The sequence below is a fragment of the Bos indicus x Bos taurus genome, chromosome 18, assembly GCF_003369695.1.
Source record: "Bos indicus x Bos taurus breed Angus x Brahman F1 hybrid chromosome 18, Bos_hybrid_MaternalHap_v2.0, whole genome shotgun sequence".
Taxonomy (NCBI): domain Eukaryota; kingdom Metazoa; phylum Chordata; class Mammalia; order Artiodactyla; family Bovidae; genus Bos; species Bos indicus x Bos taurus.
The window spans coordinates 12,991,637-13,010,395 of NC_040093.1; the positions used below are offsets into that span (position 1 = coordinate 12,991,637).

The window sequence follows — 18,759 nt, forward strand, 5'->3', positions numbered from 1 at the left end:
TGTGGTTTTAATTTCATTTCCTGCCATTTAAAACTACACTGAGTGCCATTTTTCCCCTATCAGATTGGCAAAGATACAACCCAGTGCTGACGCTGTGCTTGCCACTGGAAGGAAATGGGCACTCCCGAGGGAATGGCGGGGAGGGGTGTGTGTGTGTAAATTGACCCAGTTCAAGGCAGGGTATCAGCCAACTCTAATAGGAAGCTTACATTTCTTTTTTCTCTTAAAAAAAATTTAACAGAAAATGAGAGGAAAACTGTACTGGCACCTTAAAGGATTTATATGAATTCAAAGTTATACAGCAAGGACGGAGTGTCATGAGAAGAGAGCGCTGACTGGCTGCTGCAGGACCACCTCACAGGTGTTATTTGCTTTGGTGAGTTCACCACCACCCAGCCCGGGGCCTTCAATCTTAGAGGTCTACAGCCTGATGTTGGTCATGTCCCACAATCCATCCAAATTCAGGTGAAATTTCACTGATTACATCATAAGACTTTTTAAAAAACAAAACAAAACACCACTTCCTGGTGCAGGACATCAGAAGCAGGGTAGCGTCGTCAATAATCTTCACTGTCTTCACTGAGTGAACTATTTTATGAATACGCCAAGGAAACGGAGTCACACTGCAATCCCTCGAAGACTGGTGGTTTGGGGTCAGAGAAGTACATTGTACGGCTTCTCTGGAGGAGGTGCGGGTGACTTCAGCCTGGTGATGCTGGAGGAGGTGTGGAAGGAGAGGGATGCGACCTCCGTTAGGGGCTTTCTGGATAATCCCACTGTGGAGCTAGGAGGCAGCACTGTTTTGAAGGCTGCGTTTCCTGCTTGTTTCCAGGTTATCTCCCAGAAATACAAGGCTGGTTCTCCATAAGGATTAGAGGACCCAGGTGTCAGCTCCCTCCTGTGGGCCATAGTGAGGCTGAGAGACCTGAGATGGTGGCGGGTCCCCTCTAAAATGTTTTAAATTTTATCTCCTGGCTGTGTCCCAAGACATGTGGGATCTTAGTTCCCAGACCAGGGATCAAACCCATCCATGCCCCCTGCATTGGCCAGAGCCTTAACCACTGGACCACCAGGGAAGTCCTGGAAGCTTACATTTCTGTATCTTCACTTTTATGCTTTAGGTGAGGTAGAGAAACCGTGTACATTCATTTTTTCAGTCCTGTTTTCAGAATGGACTGACCACACCCCATCTAGGACAAATATTCTTGTATTTTCCCACCACCTCCACTCCCAGAATGAACCCCCGGACTGTTTCCAGAACACAGGAGCTGTGGCTGCCTCATTTGCATTTAGGAGAGGCTATCAGGGATCTGGCTGCTGCTTAGGCAGACTTTCAATCAACTTATTTTTGCCTTCCCAGTAGCTGTTTCAAACAATTCCTGCAGTTTGAGGGAATTCTGCTGCTTCAATTGCTTGGTTCTCAACTGTCAGTCTCTTCTAGATCATTTTTCTCAGGACTGCTAAGATCTTTTCACTCATCTGTGTGCTTCTCATCTTTCCAAGTACATGTGGCATCGTCCTCCATGCTTTCTAGGTCTGTAGGATTTTGCCCTTGAAAAGTCCTAACCCGTGATGCCCGAGTGGAACAGAAAGAAATACAAACGATGTGTGCCAACAATCATGCTCCTCGGTATTTACCCAAAGGAGCTGAAATGTGTATCAACACAAAAACCTGCACACAAATGAGCGGCTTTAAATTCATAACGGCTAAAATTTGGAGGCAGCCAAGATGTCCTAGAGCAGATGCATGGATAAACAAACTGTGGTACCTCCAGATAATAGGATATTATTCAGCGCTAAAAAGAAATGAACTAGGCTGTTGCTGCTTATGTTGAGTCCAGAAACACAGCCGGACATGGGGCTAGAGGATGAAGAAAGGATGCTGGCTGGGTCCGGAGAGCCCAGGGAAGAGGAAGAGGGGGAGGAATTAGTGGATCCCCTAACAACAGTGAGAGAGCAACGCGAGCAGCTGGAGAAATGTGTAAAGGCTCGGGAGCAGCCAGAACGCTGTGATGAGCATGTATCCTCCAGGTCACAGAAACACCACTGCAGAGGAGCTCTTCGACTTCTGGCACACAAGGGACCACTGTGTGGCCCACAAACTGTTTTAATGGCTTAAAATGAGTGTGCAGATTCATTCACCCCAGCCTTCATCACCTGGGCATGGGGATATTTCCTATCAACATGCCATTTATCTGTGTAACTAAGTTCGTGAACCTCAAGGATTTCAGCTTAGGCAAGTAGCTTCTGTGTAATTATCAGGGACTGCACCTTAATAAAGTCCAGTGATCAGCCAAAAAACAAAAAAAAGGAATGAGCTATCCAGCCACGAAAAGACATGGAGGAAACTTAAATATTACTAAGCAAAAGAAGCCCATCTGAAAAGGCTACATACTGTAAGATTCCAACTATATGATATTCCAGAAAAAGCAAAACTGTGGAGACATTAAAAAGATCAGTTGTTGCCAAGGGGTTGGGGGACGGGAAGAAGGAAGAGACAGTGCACACAGGATTAATTTTAGGTCAGGGAAACTAAACTATTCCGTATAGACAGTCTACTGGTAGGTAACTATCACTTATACATTTGTCCAAACCTGTAGGACACGGAATTGGCAACCCATTCTGGTATTCTTGCCTGGAGAAGTCCATGGACAGAGGAACCTGGCGGGCTATGGTCCATAAGCTCACAGAGTCAAGACTCAACTAAGCATGCGCAATAGAATGTATTAACAAGTGTGAACTCTAAAATACAGACTTTGGGTGGTAATGATGTTGATGTAGGTTCATCAACTGTAACAAATGTACCACTCAAGTGTGGGATATTGATAGTGGGGAGGCTGTGAGGGGCAGGGGTGGGGGCATATGGGAATTCCCTGTACTTTCTACTCAATTTTGTTGTGAACTGCTCTGAAAGTAAAACCAATTTTAAGATGTGTGTATGGCACAGGGGTTACATAGTTTTGTTTGCTTGCTTTGTTTTTGTTTTAGGTTTGTGCATTGAGAGGGCCTGGGAGTAGCAACCCAGCACCCACATGTTGGCTTCTAAACACCATTTCCCACTAAAAGGAACCAGGGACCCATGCACAGATGGCTGATTCCAAGGTTGAGGCAGAGAAAAATACAAGGTGTGCCTAGATCATCTCGTGCTGGTCAGCAAGAAAGTATTCAAACAATGATGGAGAAATGTCCACAGGACACAGAAGCCAGCTCGAAAAGAGATCCTATTGGTCACACTGGACACAATTTGAGCATCAAAGCAATGCGAGGAATATCTTATAACCCATTAAATAAAATAGGAATCTGGAACACCCCTGATGTGACCTCACCCTCCCCAGAGGGTCTTCGTGGCTGCTGCTGTTGTCTCAATCATTTATCCAAGGCAACATCAAAGAGAGGGACCAAAACAGTCAAGAGCCTCTTTCACAATCCACTCCCCAATCTACCTGTAGTGATTTCAAAATACATCCACAAATGCGGACACTCATTCATCAAAGGTCCAGGTCTCCTTCCCCTCCACTCCTGCCTTTGAACCTTGGCTGGACTTAGCGACTAGCTAGTAACTGAGAAAACATTCCCGAGTGCTTCTACTTTGTACACTGAAATATACTTGGGGACTTCTCTGGCAGTCCATGGTTAAAACTCCGTGCTTTCAATGCAGGGAGCATGGGTTTGATCCCTGGTTGGGAACCAAGATCCCACATGCTGCATGGTGTGGCCAAAAAAGTTTTAAGTAAGAAAACTGAAATACATTTGGACCTGAGCTGCCATGTAGGGAATCTGATTACTTAGGGGCTGCCATGTTAGGAGGAAGCTTGAGCCATATGAGAAGGCCGCTGATAGACACTTCAGTCAGCAAGCCTAATCTTTGAGTAAGCGTAGTCCAGGCACCTGAGTGAAATCACGTGGGATCCTCTGTGCCAACCCACTTGCCAGCTGAACACTGAGTGACCTCAGTCATTACTCCAAGGATCCAAAGAATTTTCCAGTTGAGCCTTGCTGGAATTCCTGACCCACAGAATCTGGGGCATAATAAAACAGTTGTTTCCAGCCACTAAGTTTTCAGTCATTTATTACAAAGAAATAAGTACCAGTATACTATGCCAGAACCAGAACTCTCTTTGTCCCTGAAGACTTCTCAACATTTTTCTACTCCTCAGATCCTGATTTTGTTCTTTTTTCCAGTTTCTCCGAGGCTGAAGTTGGGGAAAGGAGCCAGCAGCCCGCACTAGTTCATCACTTTGCCATCAGGTGCGCCTGGCATGTTTCAGCTGTGAGCTTGCTTGGTCTGCATTCATCTGCTGTAATTCCGCACGAGGCCAGCTGAGGGTGTCTCCCCTGGCTGCAGCCTACTTTCAGTTCATTTCTGGTTTCCCGGACTGCTCTACAAGGGTAAACCCAAACCCTAATCAGGCCTGAAGAAAGGCCTGTAGTTATGAATTCCCTGAGGAAACAGTCCCTTTACGCACAGCCCAAGCCAAAATGGACAAGCTCCCTATGTGTGCCTCAATGGTATCACTCAGGGTTTTTTTTCTACCACATTCTTTCATTGAAGACGTAGCTCTTCAAGGGACTAAGTTTTATGCAGGGGCCTCTGCTTGTCTCCAAACCGCCTGGCCCAAGGTCCAGCAGATGTTAAAATCCAAGGTTTTATATGATTCTGCAATCCCATTCCTGGGCATATATCCAGACAAAACTATAATTCAAAAAGACATGTGCACCCCAATGTTCATAGTACTTACAGCAACCAAGACGTGAAGACAACCGAAATGCCCACTGACAGGGGGTGGGTGAAGAAGATGCGACATATGCCTACAATAGAAGATTACTCAGCCATAACAAAGAACGAAATGCCATCTGCAGAAAACTGGCTGGAACTAAAAATGATCATACTAAGTGAAGGAAGTCACACAGAAAAATAAATACTATATGATATCACTCACATGTGGAATCTCAAACAGGACACAAACAAACTTACAAAACAGAGTAGACTCAAAGACATGGAGAACAGACTTGTAGTTGCCAAGAGGGTGGGAGGCGAAGGATTGGGAGTTTGGGGTCAGCAGATGCAAACTATTGTATATAGAATAAACAACAAGGTCCGGCTGTATAGCACAGGGAATTATATTCAATATCCTCTGATAAACCATAATAGAAACAAACATGAAAAAGAACGTATATCCACTCAACGGACATGAGTTTGAGCAAACTCCGGGAAATAGCAAAAGGCAGGGAAGCCCGGCGTGCTGCATGCAGTCCATGGGGTCACATGACTGAGCGACTGAACAACAAAAACAACTGAATCACTTTGCTGTACAGCAGAAATGATCACAACGCTGTCAATCAACTATACTTCAATATGTTATTTAAAAAAAAACAACCAAGGCTTTGAGTATCTGGTATTGGCAAATACTCAGGACAACTGCGGTGTGCAATTTGGGTACAGATTTCCCATGCTCTGAGCTCAGCTGTACATTTAAAAGGACGTTTAATTTCAAAACCAGTATTTCTGGGTATTTTTCAGAAGCAACCACACTGCAGAAGCACCAGCCTGAGGCTCCTTCACAAAACACATTTACCAGATGGCATCATTCTCTACTTGTTGGCTGCTCAATAAAGACCAAGGATTTCACTTGGTTTAAAAGTCCAGCTTTGTCTGGCCCCCGCTAGCACAGTCCTCACCACCCCCATCTCCCCTGGTCTCCCCATTCCAGGTACAGGCTAGAAGATATCACCCTCTTCTGTTGTTAAATACGATATGCCGTCTTCTGACTCAGGGCCTTTGCATATGCTGCTCCTGCTGCTCACAATTTTCCACCCCACATTTCATCTTTTTACACCTTCAGGGTTTTTTTTACACCTCAAACTCACTCATCACTTCCTCGCAGAAGCCATCTAACCATCCTTCAAACAAAGTCTGACAGGTTTCAGTTACAAGCTCACAAAACTCCTGCATTTCTTTAGGGTACTAACCACAATGCCAGAAAAATTATAGTCAAAGTATAAATTACAGTTAAGACTATCCACTTATACAATAATATTTTCATGTCTGTCTTCCCCAGTGGACTGTCAGCTGAGAGGACCCAGCCTGGGTGGGGCATCCCCAATGCTTGGCTCAGGACAGGCACAGAACAGGAGCTCAGTAAATGTGTGGTGAATGAACAAAACACAAGTGCAGAACCAGGGTGAAAAAACCTGGGGCCCCAGTTTCCTAGCTACAGGTCCACTTTCAATTGGCCAGGTGGGAAGGATCTCTTTCTTGGGACTCACATTTGCAGCAGAAACGCCAACTGACCTGCCCCCCAGCTTAGATGGGGAGATAAGAGGAACTGATCATATCAGTGAATGCCTTGAGTTTTAATGAGTTTGCCATACAGTGCTCTTCCTCAGCACTTCATCCTGGGAGCTCAGATCTCAGCTCAGGTTGGGATAAGAGAGTGGGGGAAGGGAATGCATATGAATGGGACTGAGGGGCTGGGGCTGGGAGAAGAGGGAGCAGTGAGGAGGAGGAGACAGAAGGAGCTAACCCAGAAATCCAAGCAGTTTAGCATCCAATAGCATCCGCGGAACATAGTGAACAAACAAACTACATGTGGTCCTTATCTGCAAAGTGCTGTCATATTGCACATAACGTTCCGGGTGAGTCTGTACCGGGCCCTCAGTGCCTGCTGGGGGCACTCTCAGCCTAGTGAGTCAGGCCGAAGCCTGGAGCTCATACCTGGAGCTCGGGCAGAAGGCATAATCTTGGCCTGGGGGTGGGAAGGAGACACCAATTTGGGCCTGAGGAGATGCCACGTTGGGCCTGGACAGCTGGGAGGGGGACCTCCTTGGGTCAGGAGGGAGCCTCATCTTGGACCTGATGAAGAAAATCATAGGGGATCCCTGGAGCCCGGAAGTAAGCAGGTAGTTTAAAGAGAATGGGAGAAGCGAAGAGCAGCAGGATCAAAACCAAGGGTAGAGCTGGACACAGGAAACAAGAGCAGGCCAAGCGGGTAGGGCTAAGCCCAAGGAGAAGCAGCCAAGAGGTGGCAGAGCGAGGACCGGAAGGTGGAGATGGTATCAAGGCCAAGCCTGGGGAGCAGAAAAAGGGTCCAGATTAGAGGGACAAAATTCCAGAAGTGGGGCAAGAGGAGAGACAGAGCCAAGGGAGTAAAGGGAGACATCAGGGAATTGACATTCAACTGGATTCTGGGGCTCCCGTGGGGAGAAAGAAGCAGGCCCAGCTCCTGTGAAAAGAAACCAAACTGAGGAAGGCAGAGAGAAAAGAAAGATGAGGCTCCATGAGCCCTTAAGAGGGAGACAGATCAAAGGTACCTAGCAGGTACCCTGGAGCTGGAGTCAAGTTCAGACACAAGCTCTGAACCAGGAAGCAAGCCCAGGGGGAGGAACCAGAGCTAAGGTCCATCAGGGCTACACACACACACACACACACACTCACACACTCACACGCACACACACACACACACACATAAACACAGCATTATCCAGGGGCGAGGTTATCCCTGAGGGTGACAGCAAGATGGGTGGGTGGCTAAACAGAGCAGAGAGCCAGGTCAAGAGGCCGCAAGGCCTACCCCCAGGGCACAGTCAGTGGAGACAGTGGGTCACGGCTAGGCTCTCGGTCCGGGGTCTTGTTCAGGCTCCGTCCCCGGCACACCGCGGATGTCGGGCAGCAGGCGGCAGCTGGCCACGATGTCCAGACGCTCCGCCAGCGCGCAGAGGTCCCCCCTCGCCAGACGCACGCTGTGGGCTGCGGCTAATCCCGCTGCCTGGGCAGCCGCCAGCCTACCGGCTAGGGCGGCCACATCACGGCCCGCGCGGCGGTACACGCCGCTCACCGCGGCCGCTACGTCGTGGTCCAGCCGTGCCTGGCTCTCAGCCAGCCGGAGCTGCAGCAGCGAGCGCGCAGGGGCGGGCGCCGGGGCCTCCTCCTCCGCCCAGGCCTCCCCGGCCGTCTCCCGCTGCACCACGAGCGGAGGCAGGTCCCGCGGCGCAGCCTTCGGCTCCGGCTCGGGGTCTGAGTCGGTCTCCGCGGCCTCCCCAGCCACTCGCAGTCCCGTGGGGCGGCCGCGCGTTGGGCCCGAGGGGCCCAGGTACAGCTCCTCCTCCTCCGACGAGGACGCAGAGAGATCCGAGTCCGACTCGGCCGCTTCCCCCTGCACCAAAGTCTCAGGCCTCCGCAGCGGCCTCCGCCGACGACTCTGAGACTCCATGGCGCGAGCTAGGGAGAAGACGCGGGAAAGGATGATATGAGAGGCGGGCGCCCTTCAGTGGTTAAAAGCCGCAGTTTCTGGATTCTCACCCCCTCCACTATCTTAACAATCTGGGGTCACTGCCTGCCTGGGCTTCAGTTTCTGCAAACTGAGCCCATCATCCCTAATGATGGTAGGAACTACTGGACTGTGACTCTTCAGTGTACTGATGGGAAAACTGAGGGCCACCAGCTCGATCAAGACTCTGAGACACGAGGTCCCGGAATCCTAAACTCAACTCTTCCTGATTTTGCTTCCTAGCAGAGACCACACCCTCCACACTGTCCTCTTAACCTGTGACGGATTAGGAAGCACACGGGTTTCTGAACCGCTCGGGAACCAGGGCCTCCATCACAGAAAGGGTAACAGTCCAACTGGACTTGGGGGAGGATGCACAAGGGGCGGGGGGGGCGAGCGTTATCACCGAAGACCGTACCGGGTCACCAGAGCTCCGAGCCTGCGGGATCCTCTACCTATCCGAAGTGCGGCGTCTTTACCGAGGAGCGCGGTAGCCCCAACCAATAGGGGAGAAAGTTGGGCGGGTGTTGGCGGCCTATCACCTGGCCGCCCGGCTACCAAACAGGAAGAAAGCCCTCCAGACCAGATGTTGGGGCTTCTGTAAAGAGCCACGTGAATAAGGGCACGGCCAATAGGAAAGCGGTTGGGCTGGCGCTTCCGGGTTGTGCTGCGAGAAGAGTGGACAAATAGAGAGTCTAAAAGACGAGCTGTCACGTGTAACCAGAGACTGGACTAATGGAAACGCTCGAGGACCCGGAAACGGTGAAGAAACAGCGGGAAGGGCGGAGGTGCTTGTACCGTGCGGCCATTACAGACAAAGCAGGCCCTCCCCCTAGACCCCCGGGTTTACGCGCGCACCCCTAGAGCCCAGGAAAGGAAGGCGGGGCTAGCCTGAAACACCAATGGAAGCAGGAGTGGGTGGGCCGCACTTAAGAAGCAGGAGACGGGGCTTGCCCAACTGGGCCAATGAGAACACGAGACGCTGAGCGGTTGTTAGGCGACTGAGACCCGCGCATGGCGGACCCGGCACTGTTCGAGTTTCTGCACACCGAGATGGTAGCGGAGCTGTGGGCTCAAGATCCAGACCCCGGCCCCGGGGTGAGCGCCGGGTCCTGGTAGGGAGGAGCCACGGGCCGTGGCTGAAAAGCCAGTCGAGGCCCCCGGGAGGCGCGGAGGGCGCGGCAGCGGCCCGGGACGAATACCCGCCCAGCCCCTGATCGTGGGGAGACCTCTACTGCGGGCTTCCGCCTCTGCGAAGCCGAGTCCGGACAGGGCTGGCCTCGCGGGTTACTCCTAGAACTGTGCGAGACAGCTCGGGGACAAGCTCCTAGCTCAAAACCTGACACAGAGTAAGAGGGTAGTAATTACGATTGCTTGGTATATATTGAGGACTTACTGCCCGGGTTAAGTCCCGCCTGCGCCACTCACCCTGGGTGTGAGAGCCAGTGATTCGCTCTGCGTGCCTCAGTTTACTCCCTTGTAAAATGGGATCGTAACAGCACCTAAGACTCGGTGAGACATTCATTCAACAAATTTACTGAGCACTTACTGTTCCCCAGGTACTTGTTTCCTTGTCCTCACAAAGCTTAACCTTTTAGTAGGGAATTTACACCAGCAATGGGGTTCCCAGGTGACTCAGTGGTAACGAATCCGCCTGCCACTGTAGGAGACGTAGGTTGGATCCCTGGATCGGGAAGATCCCCTGGAGGAGGAAATGGCAACCCACTCCAGTATTCTTGCAGGGAAAATACCATGGACAGAGGAGCTTATCAGACTGGGGTCACAAAGGGTTGAACACAACTGAGCAGGGCACCCACGCAAACAATAAAAATAGCAACAAATGTGCCACCTGCTAGTAAGAAGTGCTATAAACAAAACTTAAGTAGAATCAGGGACAGGGATGGAGTGGTGGATAGTGGAGGAAGCCTTTCTGAGGAAAAGAAGGGAAGAAGCAAGCCCTGGGGATAAGTAGTGGGGAAGAACATTCCAGGCAAGAGGAGGCCTTAGAGCGTGCTTGGAATTTTGAAAGTTGGTCCTTAGGAAAAATGCTCAGACTTTAAAGCACTTACTTCCATGTCTAACACATAATCAGCCCTCAAAACATGGAGCTCTGTTTTAAAATCTGGTACTAAAAAGAAAGGGTGAGGGCGAAAGCAGATGCTTAATAAGTGGGTGCTATGCCCACTTCTTTCATTATTATTCTGTCATCATCATCAATATGCAAGACATTTTTATTGATGTATGTTTCCTTCCCAATCCAGGAGCCCTAACAAGGCTGTTGCTTGTTATCATCCCAACATAGAGTCAACAAACTCTTAACTATTAAAACATGCAAGGTGCCAGGCCTTGCTGTAGGGGCTGGAGATTACTCAGCAAACCGTGCAAAACCCTTGCCTTCTGGAGCTTATGTTGTAGTGGGGGAAACAGACAAATCAGATAAATGCATCTACACTGTACCTTGGGGCAATGCTATGAGAATGATAACACTTGGGAGAGGGAATGTGTGCTGGCCTGTGTGCCAGGGAGAGGGTTGCAGTGTCCCAGCACCCCATCCATCCTGGCATTCAAACAAGGAACCCAAGGGTCTGCAATAACCACCTTTACTCCCTCACCTCCAGCCATCGGCCAGGCCCAGCCTGTTCCACTGTCTAAATAGAGTTCCCATCTGTCCCCTCCCTGTTGCAGTGTGGGTTCCCTCCTCTCCGCTCCATAACAGCCCCCTTCTTCACCTTCCAGCTTATTTTACCTGCCACGTCGATACTACATTGACACCTATTAATCCTTCAGTTCAAATGTCCCTTCCTCAGGGAAGCCCTCAGCGGAAGTGGGGGTATCTCTGTTTTGTTTGCACATTCCCCACACCACCATACGAACCTGAATTATGATCCTTTAGTTACCGCCGTCTCCTCTGCCAGGCCTCGTGCTTTGCACTGTGGGCAGGGACCAGCTCTGCGTTGATGACCATAGAGTAGGTCCTCAGAATGGATGTATATATTTTCAAATTTATATTTGGTTGGTTTTGGCTGTGCTGCGTCTTTGTTGGTGCACTTGGGCTTTCTCCAGTTGCGGTGAGCAGGGGCTATTCTAGTTGCGGTGCTTCTCACTGGTGTGGCTTCTCTTGTGGAGCGTGGGCTCTGGAGTGTGCAGGCCCCAGTGTTTGTGGCACATGGGCTCAGTAGAGGTGGTGCAGGGGCTTAGCTGCCCCACGGTGTGTGAAACCTCCCAGGACCAGGGATCTAACCTGTGCCCCCTACACTGACGGGCGGATTCTTTACCACTGGACCACCAGGGAAATCCCAGTGTGGATCTGTTGAAGAAGTGAGCGCAGCCCCTGTGCCGTGGAGGGTGAGGGTGGGGACTGGGTTCACTTAGTATTGTGGCCAATAGGAACGCCCACCAGGTGCCCGCAGGGGCCTCACCTTCCTGATTTCATTTGATCCGCCTAACAACCCACGGAGGTCAGCATGATCCTCCCCGCTTTGTTGGCGAGGAACAGACGCTTTGATGGATGGAGTCTTTGCTGTCAAGTGGCAGAGTCAGGAATGTAACTGGGCCTCTCACTCCCAAAACCTGTGCTATGAACTCTCACCTGTTTCAGCATCTTCCCTGACACTCTTGGGAGGATTTTGATGTGGCCAAGCAAGTGTGGGGGCACGCGGTTACTCAGCTTTGCTCAGCACAGGATTTTCAGAGCGCAAGTGTGCCCACGATCTTTGGCAATGGCTCTCTGTCCGGCTGCCTCCGCAGCCCCAGTGCTGGGGTCCCTGCACCAGGGATTCCGGCAGAGCTGGGCTGGGAGGTGGCCCGGACATTGGACCTCAGAGCTCCTGGGTGGTTCCCGTGTGCAGCCAGAGTGAGGACCACCATCTCCCCACATTCCTTCAAGCTGGCAAACCCTGTTCCTCAGCTGCTCATCGTGGGCAGCTGCCTGGCTTTCCCGCAGTCTTTTCTCTTTTGCCCCTGGCCCCTCCCTTCTCTGCTCCTTCTTTTTGGTCCAGCAAGCGTCCTGTCTGCCTCTTGGGTACTTCTCGTGGCTTCAGCACAGTGCTTTCTCTGATTTAGTTCTCAGAACAGCCCTCCAGGGTTGACGTTATTATCCCATTTTACAGGAGAGGGACTGGGGCACCAGACAGGAAGGGCTTTTCCGGGATCAGAGGCAAAATCAGGACTCGGGCATCCGGGTCAGAGCTTGTCTGTGGCAGCAGCCCCACCAGCCCTGGAGCCCCTTGAGGAAAGCAATCGTGGCTGGTTCATCTCTGTCCCCGGCGCCAGGCGCTCAGGAGCCACAGTCATTGTTTAGGGCTTTTTGATCTCCACGTCCTGCCTGGTTATTTGTAGCTGTTGAATGGATTCTCCTGGAGGGTTATGGCTTGAGTGGAAGGCTGGCTGGAGGAACAGGAAGGTCTAAGGGCCTTTGTTATCTGAGCTGGAAAAGTTCCGGGAGGAAGAGGCAGGGGAGGAGGAGGAAGAGGAGGCGGCTGTGGTTTGTCCATCTCAGGAGCTTTGACGATAAGGGGAACCTGTGAGCAGAGGAGTGAAGCCTGCGTGGGAATGAGCTGTTCTCTGGAGGCCTGGGAACAGCCGTGTGGGCTGGGCCCTTGTCCACCGAAGCCAACTGGGCACTCAGCCAGCCCCTTCTCTCTGGAGGGCCTGGGCGGGGGGTGGGGGTGGAGCAGCCATCAGATACAGTCCTTGTCCTCAGGCCGGAGCCTGGGAAACCACCTGCTTCCTGGAAAAGTGCATGGCATCGGGGCGTGGTGCCTCTGAGGCCACAGAGCCAGCAGTGGGGCCTCTGTGAGCCAACTGGGGCTCTGTCCTGAGGGTGGCAGGGGCCGTAGAAGGTTTAAACTGAGGTTGCTGGGCTCAGATTTACTTCTTCGGAGGTCCTCCCTGGCCACGTGGGTGAGATGGGATAGAGACTGGGCAGGGGAGGAGTCCAGAGCACAGACAGACGGGGACTGGGCGAGCTCCCCGAGTGTCAGCGGAGAAGGTGGGGTCTGCGGTTATCCTGGCGACTGCCTGGTGGATGATGGGGGAGAAGGCGAGTGACAGATTGGGAGGTGTGCTCTCACCTGGTCACTCTCCACACTTCCTTTTCTTAAGGGAAAAAAAATTTATTTCTTTGGCCACACTGAGTCTTAATTGCAGCACGCCGAATCTTCCGTCTTTTAGCTGCTGCACATGGGATCCTTGGTTGTGGCATGTGGGATCTAGTTCCCTGATAGGGATCGAACCCGGATCCCCCACACTGGGAGCTCAGAGTCTTAGCCACCGGACCACCAGGGAAGTCTCCTCACCATACTTCTTTTGCGTCTTCTGGGGCCATTGACGCTGGGGAAACCAGAAGTCATCCCTTCTCCCTGTGCTTGAGGCAGGACCTGGGCTGCCGCACCCTGGGCCAGCAGAGTGGCCCCACCGGTGGGGGTTGATCCTCACAAATAACTGAGGGGCCCGGCACGCAGCCCCGCCACCCAGCAGTCCAGGATGGCACGGGGGAGGCAGTGTGGTTTCCTTGTTTCGCGTTCCTCCTGCTCGGAGCTCGGTGGCCCTCAGTCTGGATGCCTGAATCCGCCTTTAGCCGAGCACAGCTGAGCACGTTTTCCTCTTTCATCGTTTCTTCCCCTGTTGTCGTTCCATCTGTGGCACTCAGAGGAGTCGTAGACTTTCTGGGTCTCTTTCCACGTGTCAGCTTTTCTTTTCTTTTTTTTTCCCTTAACAATCTGTGAAGTTTTAGCGATTTTCCAGAGTTCTCTCTTTTTCGCTCCCTTGCAAAGAGATTTGTTTTGGTCACCACGTTCATTTTTATGCATGTTCCTTTGTCGGCTCGTCCCTTTCTCTGAGCACCCGTGCTGCTCATGGGTGCCCTTGGTGCCCACACTAAATAAGCCTTCTCTGAGGGGGTCCCCCTGCCCCGCTTCTCCCATCATCTCAGTTCCTCTCCGTGGGCTCTTGTGTAAACCAGATGCGGGAAGCCCAGAAACGCACTGGCTCTGGGCTGGGCTCCAGAGGCTCAGGACAGGATGGGAGAGGCCCCTCGCCCTCCCTCCGTAGCAGTGATGACCCCCTAGTGTCAGGGGAGCTTTTGCAGGGCCTGGGGTGTGCCAGCTCTGCCGCCCTCCCCTCCCCCAAAACCCACCCCCTGTCAATTCCTCCCCGCCGCCCTCCCCACTGCCTCTCCTCTGCGCTGCTTGCTTTATGCCCCCTCTCCCTCCCATCCCCAGTCTCTGCAGTGTAGCAGATATTCACCTGGCCTCTCTCGAGGGCCATGGGGTCAACGGCAACAGCAGCTGTGTTGCGAGCTGCCAGTCACCCGCCCCTGGGAGACTGGGCCCCCACCTTGTCATCCCCACTAGGCACGGTGTGCGAGCTCCTGGAGGGGAGCTAGGAAGTGACCGCAGGATGAATGGGGGAGTCCTGGGAACACAGGTGCACTTGGTCAAAACAGAGCCCAACCGGCCCCCTCCAGGAGCTCCCCTGAGCAGGGAGGTGGTGCAAGAGTGGCAGAGGCCTGTCGAGGGCCGGGCAGGGGACCAGGTGCTGAGATTCGTCCGCCCACAGAACAGAGCCCCTCCTTCGTGGGCTTTTCCTTCCCTCTTGCCATCCCCAGCTTCTCAGCAGGCTGACAGGTGCAGAGGCCGCAAATGACGACAGTACCGCTTCCCGAGCCCGACTCGGGGTGCTTGGCTTGCACTTACCCACTCCTTTAATCCTCACGAGGGCCCTGGGAAGGTCCTCGTTTTACACGGGAGGAAACTGAGGCACAGGGCAGCTGGCCACTGCCCCAGGCCCACAGCTGGTAAGGATCCGGACCCTGGACCCAGCCACCAGGCATGTGTTCCCCTCTCTGCCCCTCACACCCGAGCTCAGACCTCGACCACCTTAGTCATCGAGTCAGCCTGCCCCTGCCCCCGCGGCCAGCCCTGTCGTGCCGAGGACACCAGATAGCACACGCCGGTGTCACGGGCAGGAAGCTGTGTCCTTCCCCAGGCCCGGTTCCCACAGGAGGAAGGCGGAATGGTGGGCCACGGTCTGGGTGTCGCGTGGCCCAGCAGAGGACGGGGCCATCACGCGGGGCACCTCTGCTCCGGCTCCCACCCACTCCTGGCACCTCCCCTCGGCCAACCTCAGCCCTTGCCACTTCTCTGGGGCACGGGCAGCTGCGAGTGCTGCCCTGATCACCTGCCTGTCAGCCACCAACATGCAGGAGCCAGACCTGCTCAGGTCCAAAGGTGCCCCTGGGAGGTCTGACCTAACTCCTCTGTGCCCCGGTCTCCAGATGTGAAACACAACCTACCTTCCGGGGCTGTTAAACAAGGGTCTGCACAAGGCAGCTGGCACAGCATAGGCCCAGGTCCCGATTCCTCACTTTGCTCATTCAGCATGTTTCTCACACGGCCCAGTATGTGCCCAGCCCCCCTAACGCCGTCTTGGCGTTTCTGATGCCCCGAGTCGGGGCCGCTCAGCTCTCTCTGGGTCACACAGATCGGCAACGTACACAGGTCGGCTCTCCTCCAGCCACGCGGTCTGCGCTCCAGGACACATGGACAGACACCAAGTGCGGCCTCCTGCCGCTCGGTCCCCACGCCTCAGCACCCCCACCGCGGGACCCTGACCTGGCCCCCAGAAGGCCACTCGGCCACCCCTGCCTCCCCTGAGCCCCTGCAGGTCCCTCCCAGGAGTCTCGGCTCATACGTAAGGCCTCCTAATCACAGTTGACGTTTCGCCCGCCTGCTGGCCCGTCCGGGGGCCCACCCCTGCGGCCCCTTCACTGAAGCCCCCTTGCTCGCCCCAGGCAAGTCACCTGGAGTTTCTGGGGTGACAGGAGTGCTACCCCACCGGGCGTTTAAGGACGGACGCTGAAAGTGCGTGCAGGAAGTGATGGGACTTGCGAGGAAAGACAACGGGTGAGGCCGAGCCTGGGCAGGACCCCCGTGTGTCCTGGGGTGAGGCTGAGTGGGGCCTGAGGGCCACTCAGGAAGCCCTCTATCCCGGGTCTTGTCTCCCCGCACCGGCAGGGACGCACGAGCCCCCCTCAGCTGCCACACCGGCTGGCTCCCGGCTGGAGGTGGCCGAGGGCCCCTCAGCCTCCCTTCCCTGGCCTTCTAGGGACAGAAGACCAGCCTGTTGGTCCTGGAGGGCATGGGCTTCCGCGTGGGCCAGGCCCTGGGCGAGAGGTGAGAGGCGGGCAGGACCCACAGTGGGGTCCCTTCCTGGGCAAACGGGTGGGGAGGGTGCCTCGCTCCACACAGGATCCCGGGCCGGTCTCCTCCCTGTTCCTTACCCCGGGGCTCCCCAAGCTTGGCCCCCGCGGTGTCTGCCGCAGGCTGCCCCGGGAGACGCTAACCTTCAGGGAAGAGCTGGACATCCTCAAGTTCCTGTGCAAAGACCTGTGGGTGGCTGTGTTCCACAAGCAGATGGACAGCCTCCGTACCAACCACCAGGTGGGTGACCCCCAGGCAGACAGCAGGCAGAAGCCAGAGCCCTGGGAGCCCAGGGAGGGGACCCCGGCTCAGGGCAGTCACAGCAGGCCCAGCCCCGCTCAGGGGCTCCCCACAAGCACTGGCCCCCCGGGCCCAGGACAGGCCCCTCGTGGCTGGCGGCCGTGCCTCGGCCTGACGCAGCTTGTCTGCACCTGAGCCTCGTTCCCATTAGGCGCCCACGCTGGGCCCGGCTGGTGGCCTGATGGCCTGGGCTGTATCTTCTCCCCATCCGGCACCCTGGAAGTTGCGCAGCAGGGGCATGGAGGGGAGGACACCAGGCCCTGGTCGGAGGGCCCACGGGTCCTCGTACAGCCCCGAAGGATGGCCCAAGACCGACCGCAGCCGTTTTGAGGGAAGGGTCCTTCTGGACCTCAGGGTGGCAGCGCTGGGCCCTTGCCTCCCCTCCCCCCCCACCACGAAGGTACAGGCGCCACTCCGGCTCCCTGGCACCCTCCTCTGTCCCCAGGGGACCTACGTCCTGCAGGACAACAGCTTCCCCCTCCTTGTTCGGATGGCCTCGGGTCTGCAGTACCTGGAGGAAGCGCCCAAGGTACCAGGCGGGACTCTGGCCCGGGGTGGAGGCCTCTTCCCAAGCCCAGGACCCTGGGAGAGGGAGGCAGACCCACTCCACCCTGCTGTGAACCCTCAAGCCCGCGTGGCCCCGGGGTGTTGGCCTCCCCCTGCTCCACCCACGGTGACCCGTGTCCCCCGCCCCCAGTTCCTGGCCTTCACCTGCGGCCTCCTGCGTGGCACCCTCAGCACCCTGGGCGTCAAGAGCCTGGTCACCGCCTCCGTGGCAGCCCTGCCCGCCTGTGAGTTGGGGTGGGGGGGTTCCCATCCCTCTAGTGTGCCAGGGGGCCCACCCTGCTCCCAGGGGCCGCAGAGGTGGGGCTGGGCCGCCCAGCCCCACTGCAGATGGGAATCTATGGCCCAGAGAGCTGAAGTCCCAGGCCCAGGCCACACAGCAGGTGCAGCCCATCCATGGCCCTGCCCCCGATGTCCTCCTAGACTGCCTCCCTGGGCGTGCCAGCCTGGAGGGGAGAGCCAAGGACAAGGACCTGGGCTAGTGGTTTCCAACACTCTTCCCAGCGTGAGAACCCAGGTGGACACAATAGGAGTCACCTGGGTGAAGGCGGGGTGCTGGGCTGAGGGGCTTCAAAGGCAGCCAGTGTGAGGGGGTGTCCTCCTGACCCCGGGGTCCTGCTGGCCCGCAGTGCCCCCCATCGGACAAGCCGAGGCCCCACCCTTCCCTGGGGGCCGCCTGCGACCAGCCCTCCACGCACCCTTCCTTTGGGCATCTTCCCCTCTGCCGGTCCCCAGGGCCACGCATCACGGAGGACTGGGGCCCGAGCTGGCACGATCTGAGCCATACGTGCCACTGAAACTGGGCCAGGCCCCTCCCCCACAACCTACATGCCTGACCTGCTGCCTGCCCATCGTGCCCCCAGCCACCCACACAGCCCTGGGGCGCAGGCCGGGGGTGGGGCTGGGGCACCACCATCTCAGGCCAGCAAGGAAACAAGGTCCAGCCAGGGCCACCCAGGCTGAGGGTGCAGGGCCCGGGTGAACGGCTCAGAGCGGCTGGGGTGCCACCTCTCCCCTCCGGCCCCAGCCTCGAGCTCAGGCCAGCCCTTCTCTTCCAGGTAAGTTCCAGGTGGTGATCCAGAAACTTTGAGGAGCCCCAGGTCCCACTCCCAGATGAGCTTCACGGCACCCCGGCCCAGAGAACCCTGCTGATGCCTGTGCTGGGGGCTGGTGCCGGGGAGACCGGAGTCCCCGCGCTGCAGGGTGTCACAGATGCCCAACAGATGGGTGTCAGAGGGAGGTGGGGGTGTCCCGGGGGCCAGGTGGTCCCCGTGGCATTCGGGGCTGGTGTGGAGGGGGTCTGCATCACACACATCCCTCCACAGGGAGGCGCTCAATAAAGGTTCTGTAGGTGGAACCAGACTCAGAGTGGAAAGTGGAGGGGGGGCACTCTATAGAGTGCTGGGGGTAGGGGCAAAGCGACTGTG

At 55.2% G+C, this 18,759-nt stretch overlaps 2 protein-coding genes and 2 pseudogenes across 4 annotated transcripts; 2 read left to right on the top strand and 2 right to left on the bottom strand.

Moving 5' to 3' along the window:
- Nucleotides 1-259: 259 nt before the first annotated feature.
- On the bottom strand, nucleotides 260-866 carry LOC113876356 (annotated as a pseudogene).
- Nucleotides 711-2,366, top strand: LOC113876355 (annotated as a pseudogene).
- Nucleotides 2,367-5,468: 3,102 nt separating this feature from the next.
- BLOC1S3 (biogenesis of lysosomal organelles complex 1 subunit 3) lies at nucleotides 5,469-8,839 on the bottom strand. Its single transcript, XM_027515491.1, has 2 exons — nucleotides 8,686-8,839; nucleotides 5,469-8,218 (listed from the first exon to the last, which is right to left on the bottom strand). The coding sequence occupies exon 2, from the start codon at nucleotides 8,208-8,210 to the stop codon at nucleotides 7,608-7,610; it is 603 nt and encodes a 200-aa protein (XP_027371292.1). The 5' UTR covers nucleotides 8,211-8,218; nucleotides 8,686-8,839; the 3' UTR covers nucleotides 5,469-7,607.
- Nucleotides 8,840-9,045: 206 nt separating this feature from the next.
- On the top strand, nucleotides 9,046-18,689 carry TRAPPC6A (trafficking protein particle complex 6A). Of its 3 annotated transcripts, none has more exons than XM_027515494.1 (6): nucleotides 9,046-9,365; nucleotides 16,374-16,441; nucleotides 16,591-16,708; nucleotides 17,214-17,297; nucleotides 17,466-17,559; nucleotides 18,391-18,689. In XM_027515494.1, exons 1-6 carry the CDS (start codon nucleotides 9,282-9,284, stop codon nucleotides 18,420-18,422), a joined length of 480 nt encoding a protein of 159 aa, XP_027371295.1. In that variant the 5' UTR covers nucleotides 9,046-9,281; the 3' UTR covers nucleotides 18,423-18,689. The 3 variants fall into 3 exon arrangements, with proteins under 3 accessions (XP_027371295.1, XP_027371294.1, XP_027371293.1); XM_027515493.1 differs by having other exon boundaries at nucleotides 9,106-9,382; nucleotides 16,565-16,708; XM_027515492.1 differs by having other exon boundaries at nucleotides 9,106-9,365; nucleotides 17,169-17,297.
- The last annotated feature ends 70 nt before the right edge of the window (nucleotides 18,690-18,759 follow it).